The sequence below is a fragment of the Hemitrygon akajei genome, chromosome 9 (assembly GCF_048418815.1).
Source record: "Hemitrygon akajei chromosome 9, sHemAka1.3, whole genome shotgun sequence".
In the NCBI taxonomy this organism is placed as follows: domain Eukaryota; kingdom Metazoa; phylum Chordata; class Chondrichthyes; order Myliobatiformes; family Dasyatidae; genus Hemitrygon; species Hemitrygon akajei.
Window position 1 is genome coordinate 64,172,713 of NC_133132.1, and position 18,201 is coordinate 64,190,913.

At 41.8% G+C, this 18,201-nt stretch overlaps 2 protein-coding genes across 11 annotated transcripts in view; one reads left to right on the plus strand and one right to left on the minus strand.

Moving 5' to 3' along the window:
* disp1 (dispatched homolog 1 (Drosophila)) overlaps nt 1-18,201 on the minus strand; it is a 513,892-nt gene that overhangs the window by 301,726 nt on the left and 193,965 nt on the right. The window lies entirely within an intron of this gene.
* LOC140732655 (large ribosomal subunit protein uL23-like) lies at nt 8,952-18,071 on the plus strand. The gene is made up of 2 exons (XM_073055349.1): nt 8,952-8,986; nt 17,685-18,071. The coding sequence occupies exons 1-2, from the start codon at nt 8,952-8,954 to the stop codon at nt 18,061-18,063; spliced, it is 414 nt and encodes a 137-aa protein (XP_072911450.1). The 3' UTR covers nt 18,064-18,071.

Genomic DNA, 18,201 nt, shown 5'->3' on the forward strand with positions numbered 1-18,201 from the left:
GAGTACTTAATGGAAAGAGAGAAGGACTATGGTACTGAAATAGAGAATCAGTCATGAATGACCTGAATGGTATAGCAAGCTGAAGGACAAAATGCTTGTTTTTCAATATTTCTTCCCTCAGTTCAAAGACTTTTGAAAAAACTCTTTGCATTTTCAGGTTTCATCTGCTTTCTCCCATAACTCACTTCAGAATTTTCTCTCTGCTCTGTAAAGGCAATTTTTGAGTACTAAAGAAAACTGGAACATTTTTCATTTGCTGGTTATATTAACGGATATGTTTTATAGACTGGGGAAGGGGAGATAAATTATGTGACATCTGGAATTGGACCTGCACACTGTCACAAGTAACAAGTACAAAATTCTGCAGGATTCATTATCAGACTTCTGCAGAAATTTTTTTCTTGCGCAACAGAGAAAATATAACTAAACATTTAAACTCCCCAGTTGAAAAACTACAGACCACAAGTTAGAATCAATGCACATAGTCTGGAAATCCATTTTTGGACTAAACCAGTGATCACTGGTTACAGTAAATGTAATCAAACACCACTTCTAAAATTAGATCAATCTATGTTCCTCAAGAGTTTTCAATATTCTATCTTCTGTACTGCAGATCACCATAATGATGCAGGAACAATTCCTTTATTTAGCATTACAATGGAGAAAAAGATACAGTGTCTCAGCAATGGTAATTCAGCTTCTGAAACACAAACTTCCAAAAGTAGACATCACCACTCCCTCTCCAAACTTTTACATAACACTGTTAATGAGGTGTATTGATTAACTGAAAATATTTCCGTCTTTACAAATGCAAGGTACTCATTCAGCCTTTCAGCAACCAACTGCTAAATGAGTTCCAGAACTGAAGCGGAAATCTTCAGCCAGGTGCCCAAGGCAAAAGCAGATGTTTTATTAGGCAGCAATAAACATACATATCATATTCACTTGCCACAGCAGGAATCTGAAGCAGAATACATTTCAATGCCCCGACATTGCTATTAACATCACTCCACTAATAATTACTTCTGCCATAGTTCCAAATTCTATACAATTTGTCTGTTACGAATGTCATCATCATTTCTGAAATATACTGACTCATCTCTTTTATCAGTCTTCCACCAATTCTTGTCCAAGCAGCCATCATCTGTGCAAGAACCTCGATGAACTGTTCAACTAACAGAGCCACACGAGAAACAGCAGATGCTGGAAATCTGAAGCAACACACAAAAGTGCTGGAGAAACTCAGTTGACCTTTCAGGTCAAAACCCTTCATCGTGGTCCTAATAAAGGGTATCGACCAAGATGTCAATTCTACATTTCCCTCCAAAGGGGTTGCCTCTCCTGCTGTGTCCTTAGCATTTTGTGTGCTTTATACAACTAATAGTTGCTCAAAACATCACCGAATATCCAGAGAGGAGAGGATCCAGGTGCCTGCATTTTGTCTACCTGCAATGTACTTTCTCTGTAACTATAACACAATAGTCTGCATTCCACGTTTATTTTCCTTTCTATACTGCCTCAATGTATGGAACGATCTATATGGATGGGAAGGTTTTACCACTCCATATCAGTACATGTGACACCAATAAACCAGTTACCAATTAATAGGTCGCAATGGACTGAGCTTTCCTTCCTTGGCTCAGAGAGAACCAAGGAAGATGAGATAAAATAAAGCAAAACTTTATTTATTCCTAAGTAAGTTATTGTTACAAAGTTGTTCAGTCAGAAATATATACGTTAAAATACAAAATGTAAGTATTGAAGTACGCAAAAACACAAATTGGGCATTAAAAAGTAATAGTGCAAAGTATAGATGTGTAATGAAACCATACAGTTAAGGAGGAGGAGTTGTAGAGTTTCGTAGCCACAGGGAGAAAGGATCCCCTGTGGTATTCAGTGGTGCACTTCAGTGGAATCAGTCCGTTACTAAAAGTGCTACTCTGTCCAGTATGTTATGAACGTCCATAATTCTCTGTAGCTTCTGCATCATCCTCCTCTCAGCACAACCATCAGGGAATCCGGTTCCACCCCCAGAACAGAACCAGCCTTCTTGACAAGCTTATCGATCTTTTTGGCGTCAGCTGCCTCAGCAGACTACAGCGCAGAATAGAATGTTGGCCACCACTGAGCCGTGGAACATCTGCAGCATAGTACTGACAGGAGCCTCCACAGCTCCGACTGCAGAGAACACAGCAGGAACATTCAGCAGGTCAGGCAACATTGGTTGGGGGAGAAAGACAGTTAACTTGAGGCTCATTATGTTTACTTACTGTCAATATAGCTGAGATCAGTTAAACTAACTCAAGAGTTGTGATTGTAACGGACTATCTTGCTTGTATGGTTCAATAACATTATTGTCCAATAGAAGGACTTTTTACAAATGTTGGTACTATTCAGCTTTTTTAATCTTCTGGAAAAGATAAACAGTTACAGATTAAATATCCTGCTCCTTGAAATTAACCTAAGTCATTTGGGATATTAGTCAGACAGATGTTCAAACAATGACTACCTGTATTTTGCACAGATCCACCTTGATAGGAACAGGATGAATATAACATGCAGTATTAGTCACAAGGTGATCAGTTCATGCCGCTCATGTAGCCATATAGTTGGGTTATTAATGTGAGAGGTGATGGTGGTGGAGGTCATAGTTATGCAAGATCAATTTTGCCGAAGATTTGCTAATTTTGCAGACAAGGTCTCACCTCCCAAAGACAAAGTTCATGTTAAATAACCTTGTTAAGCAAAAACTAATTATGCCTTCCTGAGTCTTAAGCACAAAGAAACACCACTGAAAGTTTAACTTGCTATTCCTGAGAAATCAGGATCTATATATTGCTAGAACTTCCTGTGTAAATACTGTGTACCTATGCTTCATAGTACAACATTGAATACTTACTAAATATTGCACATGTACAGTACATACTCAGAGGCCATTTTATTAGGTGTACTGACCAGTTGTCAGTCTTTGCTTGTGTGTAGTTATCCATGGATTCTACTGGATTTCTTTGCCCTACTCTGAATGCCTACAGCCTGACAAGAAAATGAATGTCAGGACTGAGATCCTACTGAGAGTATGGTGACATATACTCAGCAGCCACTTGATTCGGTCCACCTGTACATTAACACAAATACCTAATCAGACAACCATGTCAGTAACTCAATGCATAACAGCACACTGACATGGTCAAGAGAGTCAGTTGTCGGTCAGACCAAACATGAGAATGGAGAAGAAATGTGAACTAAGCAACTTTGAATGATTGTTGGTGCCAAACAGAAAGGTTTGAGTATCTCACAAACTGCTGAACTGAGATTTTCACAAACAACAGCCTCAAGAGTTTATAAAGAATTGGTGTAATAACATCTAGGGAGTGACTGTTCTGTGGAAGACAATGCCCTAATAATGAGAGAGGTCAGAGGAGAATGGCCAGACCGGTTCAAGCTGAAAGGAAGGAGACAGCAACTCAGATAACCAGGTGTCACAGTAGTGATGTGCAGAAGAGCATCTCTGAATGCACAACACATTAAACCTTGAAGAGGATAGGCTAAAATAAGACCATACTGGGATCCATTCCTCCATCTAATAAGGTGGCCACTGAGTGTACATACAGTGTATAACGTTCTTTACTCCAGATATCACCCTTCCCCACACTGTCCGGATTTAGGATCTCATCATGAAATGTCGACAGTTCGTTACCACCTCACAAATCAAAGTTCAGATTCAAAGTTCAAATTAAAAAGTACATATTTGCCACCAACTACAACCCCAAGATTCATTTCCTTGTGGGCATTCACAGTAAGTTCAAGAAGCACAACAGAACCAATGAAAAACTGCCCCAACTGGACAGGCTAGCAATCAATACTGTAAGGAACAAAGTGTGTGAATATAAAATAGAAATGACAATATATTAATAAGTATGCAATAAATATCAATAACATAAGATGAAGAGTTCTTGAAAAGTGGGTGCATAGGCTGTTGAAGCAGTTCATGATGGGGCAAGTGAAGTTATACATTCTGGTTCAAGAACCTGATGGTTGAGGGGTAATAACGCAACAGTGGGTTGAGTAAATGCCTATCGACGCAGAGTTCCTTCACCAGTTAATTTGTTGCTCCAAGTTTCCAGCAACTTCAGTCTCTCGTGTCTATAGCCACTTCTTTGTAGCATCAATGATTATGACAATAGAGTTCAAAAAGATAATTGGGAAGAGGTTTATGTCAAACACAAACATCAGCACAGCAGCTGGGAAAAATAGCTTCTTCTGATCTATCATACTTCGAGTCAGAGTCATAGAACACTAAAGCACAGAAAATGGTCTTTGGCCCATCTAGTCCATGCCGAACTATTACTCTGCCTAATCCCATCGAGCTGCACCTGGACCACAGCCCTCCATGCTCCCCACCCCTTTCCATGTATTTATCCAAACTTCTCTTAAATGTTGAACTCACTTCTCCATCCACCACTTCTTCTGGCATTTTGTTCCACACTCTAACTACTCTCTGAGTGAAGTTCCCATCATGTTCCCTTTAAACATTACACCTTTTACCCTTAGCCTATGACCTTTAGTTCTAGTTTCACGCAATCTCACCGGAAAACAGCTGCTGCATTTACCCTTATCTATACCCCTCAGAATTTTGCATACCTCTATCAAATCTCCCTTCATTCTTCTATGCTCCAAGGAATAAAGACCTAACTTATTCAATCTTTCCTTTTAACTCAGGTTCTCCAGACCTAGCAACATCCTTGTAATTTTTCTCTGAACTCTTTAAATCTTATTGATATCATTCCTGTAGGCAGGTGACAAGAACTGCACACAATACTTCAAATTAGGCCTCACCAATGTCTTGTACAATTTCAACATAACGTCCCATCTCCCGTACTCAATACTTTGATTTATGAAGATTAATGTGCCAAACGCTCTCTTGACGACCCTATCTACCTGTGACACCACTTTTAAGGAATTATGAATATGTATTCCATGATCTCTCTGTTCCACCATACTCCTCAGTGCCCCATTGCTCACTGTGTAAGACCTACCCTGTTTTCCTCCCAAAGTGCAGTAGCTCAAACTTGTCTGCATTAAATTCCATCTGCCATTTTCATCCCATTTTCCCAGCTGGTTCAGATCCCGCTGCGAGCTTTAATAGCTTTCCTCGCTGTCCCTTGTGCCCCCAATCTTGGTGTCATTTGCAAATTTGCTGATCCAGTATATCCAGATAGTTGACATAGAAGACAAAAATCTCAGATCCAGCCCTGATCTATGAGGCACACCAGTAGTCAGGGCCTCCAATCAGAGAAGCAACGATCTACTACCATTCCCTGGCTTTTCCAATGTCACATCCAATTTACTACCTCACTCTAAATGGCAAGCAACAGAACCTTCTTGACCAACCTCCCACGCAGAACCTTGTCAAAGGCCTTGTTAAAGTAAAGGCCATGTAGAAAATACCTACCGCCATTAGGCACTACATTGTGCTTAGAGCAACCAGTTTTTAAATAATGTCAGTTGCGCGCTTTTGTGTTCAAAAAGCAGTGATTTTTCTCACTGACAGTAGGCGAGAAATAAGCAAGATAATTCAGAACTATTTTGCTCACTGCAAGTTCAAATATTCAGGCTTGGAAAGGCCAGAAACGGCTAGGAATTATGAAGAATTCTGAAGTATCAACAATCATCATGAATGTTACAATTAAAATGAAGACTTGGAAGATATAATTGTCGAAAGCACTGTTTAAAGATAGTCCACTATCTGCATTTGGGGTCCACTCTGATTTTGTTCTTTTTTATACCTTTTTAACTACTTCCTTGAAACTTCAGCTAATTGGGCAACCATTTAATTGGGCCAAAATGTACTAGTCTCAATGTGTCCTGATTAGCCAGAATCCATTGTACTTAAATATCTGGTCCCTTATAATACCTTCATAACTTACCCACTACTGATGCCAGGTTCACTAGACTATAAATTCCCAGCTTACTCTTAAGAGATTTTCTTGAACAATGAACTAGTTATCCTCCAATCAACCAACACTACACCCATGGCATAGGATGTTTTAAACACCTCTGCTAGGGCTCCCGCAGTTTCTGCACTAGCTTCCTACAAAGTCCGTGGTAACACCTTGTCAGGCCCTGGGGATTTATCCATCCTAATTTGCCTCTGGACAACAAGCACCTCCTCCTCTGTAATCTGTATACAGCCCCACGACCTGTATACTGCCTCAGTTCTAGAGTCTGTGATCATCTCCTGAGTAAATACAGATGCAAAAAATCTGTTTAAGGTCTCCCCCACCTCTTTCAGCTCCATGCATCTCCCTCCTTCTTACAGGCGCTCACTGCCATCTCTCTGCTTGGGAAATCATTCCAGGCTTTCAATTAACACATAGATTTTATTTCAGATCATCATTTGTTGCGAAGTTCAAATCCCTTGTTTTGTGGTTTGAATTGATTGAAATTTCTCCATTGGTAACATATGAACAATCTGGGCCGTGCCATCTTTTCACAGCTATCATCAGGCAGGAGTTACAGATGCTTGAAGACCTACACAACAGGTTCAAGAATAGTTACTTCCTTTCAACTGTTCGGTTCTTGAATTAAACAGTAAAAACCCTAATTGACAACGCTATGACCAATTCGATCACATGGCATTAAAATTGACTGCAATTTTTTTGTTTGAATTGTGTTCTTTCATGTAAAATTTGTGCATAAATTACATTTAATTTTTTTTGCGGATGCTAATATGATGCTGTGTGTCTGTGCTGTTGCAGCAAGTAAGACTAGGTACTTGTGCAAGTGACAATTAATGTGACTTTGACATCATCATTATCCGCTCAGTTAGTCCATCTGATTCTTTTCACAAAGGTTAGAAGATTTCAAGAACAGTACACAGAGTAACCATGTAGTGCGTGCCAGACATGTGTGGTTAATTGCAGTTTGTGCTGACACTTTTAATCCATGTTTTGGTGAAAAGTAATTTCTGGTCAGATTAGCCCTGATTTGGTTAAAATAACAGCTGTTGCTGGCCTTTTGCAACTGGCCACTTTGATGAAATGTATGTCTCTAGCTTTTTCAGCTAGACCTAGTTGTGTCTTTTGCATGTCTTTACCTTCCACTGGCGAGTTTCAACATTTGTCTTCACTGGCTCCTGACACATGAGAAATGGCCAAGTTTCTCAGGTCTTACAGTGGATAGGCAAGACCAAAATATGGATTGAAAGTGTCAGAACAAACTGCAACTAACCACATGTCTGGCACACATTTGGTGTTTACTCTGCCATAGTGTTTGTGAAATTTTCAAACCTTTGCACAAACCCTTTAAGATGAGGGAGTACATGGAGGCAAAAGAAATGGGGGAAATCTTAAATACAAGGGAACGGTGACATACAGCAGAGGTACAGAAGCTATGTCTGAAGTTTGTACCCCTTCCCCTCCCCACCCCCTTTTCTAGCCTGTTTCTGTGCTGTTCCCCAGTGATTCTGTAGATTAGCTCCCTTCAGAAAGGAATTTGCCAGACAAAATGCAACTTTGCAGCTATAAAGACTGAAGAGGTCCTGAGCAGAGGGAGTTAGGAAATAGGTTGAAAAGCAGGACCTTAAATTACACCTGGTGCATTAGGCTAGTCAGGACAAGAACACAAACAGATGAATGGCTGAGGAACATGCAGGAGACAGTTTTTCCAGATACTTGGATCACTGGTAACCTAGACAGACATTGAATTCAACATCCTGGCAGGATGGTTTGCTAGTGTTTCTCAGGAGGGTTTATTATCTATTAATATCTTTTAAAAACTTACTTACTCTCACAACTACAAAAAGACACTCATTTCAATCCAACTTCCCATTCCTATTCCAGCATGCTGGTCCATGGCCTCCTCTACCGCCACGATGTGGCCACTCTCAAGTTGGAGCAACAGCACCTCACATTCTGCCCAAGTAGCCTACAACCTGCTGTGATGAACATCGATTTCTCTAACTTCCTGTAATTTCTTCCCCCTCCCACTTCACACTCTTTCCATTCCCCATGCTGGTTCCCCATTCAAGCCTTCTCATCTCCTTACCTGTCAACACCTCCCTCTGGTGCCCCCTTCCTTTTCTTCCATGGCCTACCGTCCTCTCCCATCAGATTACTCCTTCAGCCCTTTACCTCTTTCACCTATCACCTGCCAGTTTCTTACTTCCTTCTCCCTCACCTGTTTCATTATCATCTGCCAACTTGTACTCCTTCCTCTCCCCCATCTTCCTACTTTGGTTTCTTCCACCCCAACCCCCCAGCCTTTCCAGTCCTGATGAAGGGCCTTGGCCCAAACGTCAACAGTTTATTCCCCTCCACAGATGCTGCATGACCTGCCAAGTTGCAGCAGCACTTTGTGTGTATTGTTGAAATGTGTGTGTTGGAGCGTTATGGCAAGGGTGATCAAGTTTAGAGTATGGAGACATACCTGTAACTACGATGTTGTGGACATAATTGAGATTTAGTTGAGAGAGGGATTATACTACAGACCAACCAACCACCCCCTCCTCCCCTAACAGCCACTGAAGGGACAGATAGGGAGGCAGATGAAGGAAAGGAGAGGAAACAACATTGTTGTTGCAGTGGGTAACTTTAACTTTCCTAATATTGAGTGAAACCTCATTAGTCCAAGAGGTATAGCTGGGATAGAGTTCATTGGGTGCATCCAGGAGGGTCTCCTAAATTAATATGTAAATAGTATAACAAGAGAAGGGGTCATTCTGGAAATGGTGTTGGGTATTGAGCCTGGTCAGGTGACTGTCCAGTTTCATTAATGAGAGAACAGATGGAAAACAATTATCACAACTCCTTAAGTTTTAAGGACAAGTATAAGTATGGATGTTGCAGTAGATATTAAACTGAGTAGTGCAAATTACAATTGTATGAAACAGGTACCAGAAAGAGAGTTAATTGGCAACAGCTGTATTTAGGCAAGTTCGAATAGGGTGGAGGATGTTTGAAGACCAACTGCATGGAGTACAGGACAGGTATGTTCCAATAAGTTCAGGTTTAATTATCATTCAGCCATGCATGAATACCCATGAATACAGCCAGAAGGTTAGAAATTCAAATCCATTCACAGTAATCATGTATAAAATCTAATTGATGCTTTTGTTGCAGGACCTTCAACACAGATGTAACCTTTCTGATAAACTGTTCACTCAAGTGACTCGAAGAAAGACCCAAAGCACCAATTGGAAAAGCACGGCAAAACTAACAATGTGCACAATCAAGTTTTTAAATAGTTAACAGAACAAAAGTAGGCCAAACAGATAGATTGTTTCACCCCTCAGTCTGAATTCCAAAGTGCACTCTCCAACACTTCCAAATTTGGGATTTCAACCAGTTGAATTGGACTCTTCCATCACTGACTTCAAAGAGTTGGAAAATACAGATTTTCTGTCCTTCCTGGTGCCACATTTTCTGCTTCCATTTGCCAGATCTCTCTGTATCATTCCACTACTATTAACTACAGCTACAGTTCAGTGGCAGCACTTTCACAGGCTATTCCCTGAGGTCCTTGCCAGGTTTAATCCTTCAACCATACTACTGTAACAGGCCAACTGGTCACTGCCACATCACTGTCTGCAGAGGCTTGTCTAGGTTTCCTACAATATATTGTACCTGGAGAAGAAAAACTCTGATTTTAAACCTCTGCTGCCTAGACCATCCATGGGAAAAGCTTCAGAATTAAACCCTGAGGAAGAAATCTGGAGCCTGGGTCCCTAAGGCAGTTTGATGTTGTTTACAACTTCAGCCTGGAAACCTCTGCAACAACACCGGTGCCAAGCTGTATCAGCACTTGCCCTTCCCTTGGACTACATCAGTGACGTGGAGAGGGGGAACCTGCTGTATGGGCAACAGCCGGTTCTTCAAATCTTCCCGCCCAGGCTTGTGCCCTGGAGAGGACACAGCCCACCAGAGGTGGAAACCTAAGATCCCCTGGGATCGACGGCTGCCTACTGATTATTATACCTACAGTGTCCGTGGTGCTACTGAAGGTAAGCTTTTCACTGTACCTGTGTATATGGCAATAAACTCAACTTCGACTTTGATATCAAATGAAAAGTGCCTTGAAACATTCCAAAGTTAGCAATGATATTGCTCCCAAGCCAACAAGAGTATAACTGAAAATCACCCAGTCTGTACTCCAGCTCCACTGGGGGAGTGTTGGTCTGCCAATCCAGGCACCCAACCCCAGATCAGACTAGAAAATGAGATGCAATGGAAAATGCTGAAATTCTTAACAAGTCACGCAGCATCTGCAGTGAGAGGAGCAGAATCAAGTTTTAGGACAATGAACCATCTGCAGAATTTAGTTTAAGACTGGGAACTGAATGGAGGAGGAGAAAATGAAAGTGCACTCACGCCCCATAAGTTCACTCTTGCGACAATCCCCATCCTGCATCTGGAATTAATATATCATTCATGTCACAGCGCTTTATCAAACCCACTGGAACTGTTTAAACTACAATATGCCTTGTAAGGAGGCTCATTTCCCTCTCACTCTATAATCCAAATTGATACCATATTTTGCCTTTATTGTTTTTACAGTGACTGCAGGCTCATCCTGTTATTTAAGTGAAACAGAATTATTGAAGTCTACGCTAAATTGTATGTTCCTGCTTTATTTGGATAAAGGGGAGAAGTTTGAAATTCTCAATGGTTAGTCACGAAATAAACCTTAGCACTTAGAACATCAGGTATCACCTGTTAAGGAGGCAGTTTGAGAGAATCACGACAGCACAGACAGAAACTATTATGTTAATGCCTTTAGCACATAGAGGCCTCTACATTCCAAAGAGCAATTCTTCACAGTCAGGGAGAAGCAAAGAAGCCCTACTTTCCATGGTCCCTTCCCTATTGTATATCCGTTATTTTAATGAGTTGTATCTCCCCCCCCCCGCCACCCTGTCAAGTTAAAGTAAATGTATTATCAAAGTTGCATGTGTTACCATTTGCTACCTTGAGAATCATCTTCCTGCAAGTATTTACAAGAAATTAAAGAAATACTACAGAATTTATGAAGAACTATACAAAGGCCAACAAGCAGCCAATATGCAAAATACGACAAAATAAGCACACTACACAAAACAGACTACTACTTTATTAACAGGATCAACATTAATAACGGAAGTGCGCAGTGGTGCAGGCGCAGGCGAGAAATGGTCAAAGAAAGCGGATGGAGGTGGGTGGTGGCAGAGGAGGCAGCACTAGGAAGGCATGGTTGAGGCAAGCGAAGGCGGAGGCGAGGTCAAAGTGGAGTCAAGGCAGAATCATGATGTCCCTCAGAGTGAGGAAAGACCCAATTTCTGATCAACTTAAGCACTGGGCTGAACTGGAAAGGTCGGGTATAGGCCAAATTGGCGAGGTTCAGGCCCCAGAGTGGAACGACCTGATGTTTGGATGATCTAAGTGCCGGGCCGGATTGAAAACATCAACGTGTCAGGACCAGAGGCGATGTGAGTGCTGGTTCACAACGTTTACTCAGCTGAACTGAGACTGTGGTCTGCTCGGGCTGCAGTGATGCCTAGCTTTATGTATTTTGTAAAACTTCAATTCTGAAGCAACTTGCTTACTTTTATCGTTTGTACTATTTGCTTTTCCCTCTCTCTGTGCATTGACCATTTGACTGTCTTTTGAAAAAAATGGGATCTTGTTAGGTTTCTTAGTATTGTGGCTGCCTGTAAGGTGACGAATCTTAAGTTTGATAATAAATGTACTTTGAAGTTTGAGCTGCGGAGTCATTGAAAGTGAGTCTGTAGATTTGAGTCAGTTCCAAGTTGCGGTTAGGTATTACCTCTGGCTCTGGCACCTGGATAACACATCTCCCCCTACCATCCAGGCATCGCAGCTGCTCAGCACTCGAGTACATCACACCGCTTCTTACTGTAAGGGAGTTGATTTTCTCACAGATACTGGCACTTAACTATACTGATGTGACCTTACCAGCCCGCATTCAGAAGCACACAATATACCACACCGCCGGGTACCTCCCAGCTACTGAAGGCTGCCATTTCATTCACTACTGCTGCATGACTGATTTCCAAGGGTTAGGGGAAATGCTGCCAGGTTTACTGACAAGGAGCTCAGGAACTGATAAAGGATCACTCACGGGTAGTATGTGCAGTGCACAAGGGGACATGAACACCCTCCAGAGCTAACTGTAATATTACTCTTATTCAGATTCAGTTATTTATCACATGTACAATGAAACATGCCGTAAAATGTGTTAATCTTAATTTCATTTCCTGTTCTCTCCCAAAACCCTTCTGTTGCCTTTAGTGCATATCCCTTCACCAACTGGCCTCTGCAGCCCTCTGTGGTAGCCAACCGCACAGATTTCTCTGGAATTAACCTGATTTCAGTTCTGAATCTCTTCTTTTGCAACCTGAAACTGTGACCCTCAGTTTAGATACTCTGGTCAGAGGAACATCCTCCTCACACTCAGTCCAACTTGCCCCATCAGAATACTGTCAATTCTAGATTTCCTCTCATTCTTCTAATATCTAGCAAATACAGTATAAATCCATTGACCCAACCTCCCCTCACTGAGCATACCCACAATGCCCAGAATAAGTCTGAGAAACATTTGTTACGCTCCCGCTATAGAAAATACAGTGAGCTTTCCTTTATCCAGTATTTATGACACAGAGTTCTCATACAACCAGTAAAAATTTCTACAAATATTAACAAACACACTCAAAATGCTGGAGGAACTCAGCAGGTATGGAGGGAGGATAAGCAGAGGGGGAGGCGAGACTCACCAGTGCTTCCATTCATAGCAATGCATAGCATAGATCTAGTCACATTGTACTGCTGAATTTAATAATATTACAGAAGGTATTCATGTGTGCAGTTATCCACGAGTCTGGCAAAGTAACATGGAGATGGCCTGTATAGTATTTATAAAGTGAGTTTATCCACATTGCTGGAAAAACAGAAAGATAGTTTTACTTAAAAATTAATAGATTTGATTTAAAGAGGCATATAGGTGTTCTTGGACATCATTTGTTGCAAGCAAAGCCTTGGTAAGACTGCACCTCGAGTACAGTATACAGCTTCGGACTCTTTTCTATGAGGGAATGTAGTAAGGATTACCAGAGCTATAGCTGGGAAGGCAAGATTGTCACATGAGGGGAGACTGGGTTGTCTAAGCCATATTCATTAAATTTGAAATCAAATTTTGAACAAAAAGGTACCTCACTGAATCACACATAATTTAGTAAGTCTACACAGATTGGACGTGGCAAGATGTTTTCTCTGGATGGGGAGTTTAAAACATGGAGGCAATCTCGGGATACAGGGTAAAACATTCAGGACTAAAATAAGAAGGAGTTTCTTCTACTACATAAGTGGGTGGAAGCCAAATCATTGAATATATTTAAGGAGTTAGGTTAAAGTGGAGCGGCTATTCTGTGAGTAGGACGGTGCTTGATTGGGGAGCTGAGACTTATGTTTATCAAGACTTAGGACAGGAGTGGTGTAGAATATAAGTATATTTTTTCCCCATTATTTATTCTTTATTCCTTTTGTTATGCCCGTGGCCCCCTCCTTTTTGAGAATCGCAGGATCGCTATTGATTCGAGTCAGGAGACCCAGGAAATGAGAGAAAGACATGCAGAATCCACAAAGAGTTTGGAATGTGTCCTGGCCTCCAAAAGGCGGAACCATTGATAACGGCTATTGTCTCTTGGAGACGGGATTGTGTATTGAATCCTGTACGATGCATCGAAGCCCCAGGCAATGAACCGAGGGGGGCTGGTGGAGGGATTGCATCATCCCAACCTGATTGACATCTGAGGCCCTGTGAGTCAGGATAAAAGAGGGTCTGGGGAACAGCCCCTTCAGACGCACCAGAAGAAATGCTAGGACTCCTGTAACAGCGTAACAGCGAAAGCCAGTGGAACCAGCCCACGTGCGTCCTTTTCCATTTGCCTCGGAATTGGTGGGTCTTGCCACGGAAGCATAGCTTTAGCTAACCTCGAAGGGGAAATCAGTCCCCCAACGACTCTCGAAGGATTGACATCATAAAAGGAATGGGCAAGTTAAACCTCCATCTTTCTCTCCAACCAAAAAGGCTGCAGCCTACAACTTGACTGAACTAAAGTGACTTTTATATTTCCATCGGACAATACATTATCCCCTAGACAACGATAGAGCTATTTCTTATTGATTTTTATTATACCCGCGCTTTTAGATTTAGTATTGACAACGTATATTATCGGTGTGTTTGCATTGATATTATTTTTGTGTATTTTTATCAATAAATACTGTTAAAAATAGTACCATCAGACTTCAACGGACCTCTCTATCTTTGCTGGCAAGTGACCCAGTTACGGGGTACGTAACACTTTCTTATTGCATATTTAGAGTAGTGGAGATGCCGGAAAGGATACTGGAATGCTCCTCTTGTGGGATGTGGGAAGGCAGGGAGACCTAGAGTGTCCCTGATGACTACACCTGCAAGGTGCATCTAGCTGCAGCTTCTCACAGACAGAGCCAAGGAGTTGGAGCTGGAATTGAATGAACTCCGCGAGATCACTCAGGAGGCTGGGGTGTTGATAAACAGGAAATACAGGGAGGTAGTTACACCCAAGGTACAGGACATAGGTAACTGGGCGACTGTCAGGGTGGGGAAAGGGAATAAGTCCCCTGTGCAGAGTACCTCTGTAGCTGCTCCCCTCAACTAAAGTTATATCGTTGGGGGTGGAGGAATGACCTAGCAGAGGAAAGCCACAACAGTCAGGACTCTGGCACTGAGTCTGGCTCTGTAGCTCAGAAGGGAAAGGGAAGAAGAGGTGAGCTGTACAGGGATTTGCTGGTTAGTGGATCAGAAAGGAGGTTCTGAGGACGAGAGCAAGATTCACAAATGGTTTGTTGCCTCCCAGGTGCCAGGGTCAGGGACATCTCAGATCGAGTCCACAGGATTCTTATGTGGAAGGGTGAGCAGCCAGAGGTCATGGATCAATCACATCAGTACTAATGATACAGGTAGGATGGGTGATGAAGTCCAGCAAAGTAAATTCAAGGAGTTAGCTGTTAGACAGAACCTCCAGGGTTATGATCTCAGGATTGCTACCTGAGCCATGTGCTTATGAGGCCAGATTAACACATGGCTAAGGAGTTGGATCATTGGGCTCTCTTCCAAAGAAGGTGGGATATGTACAGAAGGAATGGTTTGCACCTAAACCAGAGACGGACTAATATCTGAGCAGGTTTACTAGTGCTGCACAGCAAGGTGGGGGTGGGGCTTGCCATGGGAATGGAAACCTGAACACCAAAACAAATAGGGGAGTGGCTGTGGAGAAAGATGTTTTTAAGCCTACATACAAGGAGTGTTGTAGGAAAGGCGGAGGAGTTTAGAGCATGGATCAGCATGTGGAATTCCACCATTGTAACAATTAGTGAGACTTGATTGCAGGAGGAGCTGGACTGGCAGTTTAATAATCTGGGTTTCTGTTGTTTTAGATGTGACAGAGCAGGAGGGATTAAAGGGGGAGGGGTGGCATTACTAGTCAGGGAAAATGTCACAGCAGTATTCCAACAGGACAGTCTGGAGAGATTGACTAATGAGGTTTTACGGGTAGAGCTGAGGAACAGGAAAGGTATGACCACCGACACGTCTCTTAACCCAGATACAGCAGCACTCAGAAGGGAAAGGATTTTTGAAAATCAGCTGGGTAAACAAAAAGCTGTGCAGAAACAGTGCATCCGAAGTCTGCATTTGCTCTCAAAAACAGAAAGAAGAGTTAAATAAAGAAAAACATAACAAAACCAAAAGGCAGCTCAGTGTTGTGAAAAAGCATAATAATCCAAGAATAAAAATGCATACAATGCTAAGAAAGTGGAGTAAAGTACTTCAAAAGGGAATTCTGCAGCACAGAAAGCTAAATTTTCTGCATTGAGTACTTCACAAGAAAAGTCTGAATTCACCCTGGAAACTATTCTGGCTGAAACATAAAATCTTGAAAAAACGACTCAATAACTGGGACCCTACAGCTAAGCTACATGAAGATGACGAAGGAAGTAAATATGGTGACACCCAACAGCATATATTATCTTACACCAAGGCCTGTGGATTTAACAAAGACTTGGACAGAGCTCATCAATGTGACACGTTCAATCACTGTATCCTTAGTCGCAGGAAATTTTTAAATGTTAAAACTTACAGTACTTTAATATAACTGTGCGCTAAAACGATTAGTAAATTTATAATTACTGTGTACACACCACAACATTTACACTGAAATACTGCTCTGGGGTTCCTTTATACACCTATTTTTTATTAACTTCAAATTATTGAAAATAGTGCTCCATTAATTAGTTTCCCATGAAATTAGAATAATTTTACAAGAATATAACTGACCTCAGAAGAAAAGTTTAATCAGAATCAGATTTATTATCACCTGCATGTGACGTGAAATTTGTTAACTTAGCAGCAGCAGTTCAGTTCAATACAAAATATAGAAGAAAATAAATAAATAAACAAGCAAATCAATTATGTATATTGAATAGATCTAAAAAAACGTGCAAAGATTCAATGCCCATTTAGGAATAGGATGGCAGAGGAGAAGAAATTGTTCCTGAATTGCTGAGTGTGTGCCTTCATGTTTTTGTACCTCCTACCTGATGGTATCAGTGAGAAAAGGGCATGCCCTGGGTGCTGGAGGTCCTTAATAATGTACGTTGCCTTTCTGAGACAGTGCTCACTAAAGGCGTCCTGGGTACTTTATAGGCTAGTACCCAAGATGGAGCTGACCAGATTTACAATCTTCTGCAGCTTCTTTTGGTCCTGTGCAGTAGCCCCTCCAAACCAGATAGTGATGCAGCCTGTTAGAATGCTCTCCACAGTACAACTATTGAAGTTTTTGAGTGAATTTGTTGACATACCAAATTTTTACAAACTGCTAATAAAGATCCTCAGAGATCTTGACACCCAGGAACTTGAAGCTGCTCACTCTCCCCACTTCTGATCGATCCCTCTATGAGGATTGGTAGGTGTTCCTTCATCTTACCCTTCCTGAAGTCCACAATCAGCTCTTTCGTCTTACTGACATTGAGTGGCAGGTTGTTGCTGCAGCACCATTCCACTAGTTGGCATATCTCACTCCTGTACACCCTCTCATCACCACCTGAGATTCTACCAACAATGGTTGTATCATCAGCAAATTTATATATGGTATTTGAGCTATACCTAGCCACAGTCATGTGTATATAGAGAGTAGAGCAGTGGGCTAAGCACACACACCTGAGGTGCGTCACTGCTAGCTGTCAGCAAGGAGGACATGTTACGTCCAGGGTGGTGGAGGCTCCAGGGATGGTGGTGGATGCTAAAACATTAGGGGTATTTAAGAGCCTCTTGGACAGGCATATGGATTAAAGAAAAATGGAGGGTTATGGGGTAGTGTGGGTTTAGTACTTTTTTTTTAAGGATTATATGGGTCAGCACAACATGGAGGGCTGAAGGGCCTGTACTGTGCTGCAGTGCTCTATGGTTCTATGGTTATCACCAATCCGTACAGATTGTGGTCTCCCAGTTAGGAAGTTGAGGATCCAATTGTAGAGGGAGGTACAGAGGCCCAGGTTCTTCAACTTCTCAATCGGTATTGTGGGAATGCTGGTATTAAATGCTGAGCTATAGTCGATGAACAGCATCCTGACATAGGTGCTTGTGTTATCCAGATGGTCTAAAGCCGTGTGGAGAGCCATTGAGATTGTGTCTGCCTTCAGGAGACCAAAGACACTCAGATTGAGAAGGCAGCCCAAGTATCCCAGAAAGAGTGCTCCCAGGAGGAACAAGTTGGACCATTATGCTATTATTAAATTCCCTCTCACCACTGAGTCTGCTATGAAGAAAACTGAGGACAACAATACCTTGGTTTTCATTGTTGATATAAAAGCCAACAAGCACCAAATCAAACAGGCTGTTAAGAAACTGTATGATATTGATGTAGCCAAAATCAACACACTTATCAGGCCTGATGGTGAAAAGAAAGCCTATGTACGCCTGGCCCCAGACTATGATGCATTGGATGTCGCTAATAAGATTGGCATCATCTGATCTGTTTACAAGACCTTTATAAATATTGCAATAAAATATTTAAAGAGAAAGAAAGAAAAAAAAAGAGATTGCATCTGCCGTTGACCTATTGTGATGATAGGCAAATTGCAATGGGTCCAGGTCCTTGCTGAGGCAGAA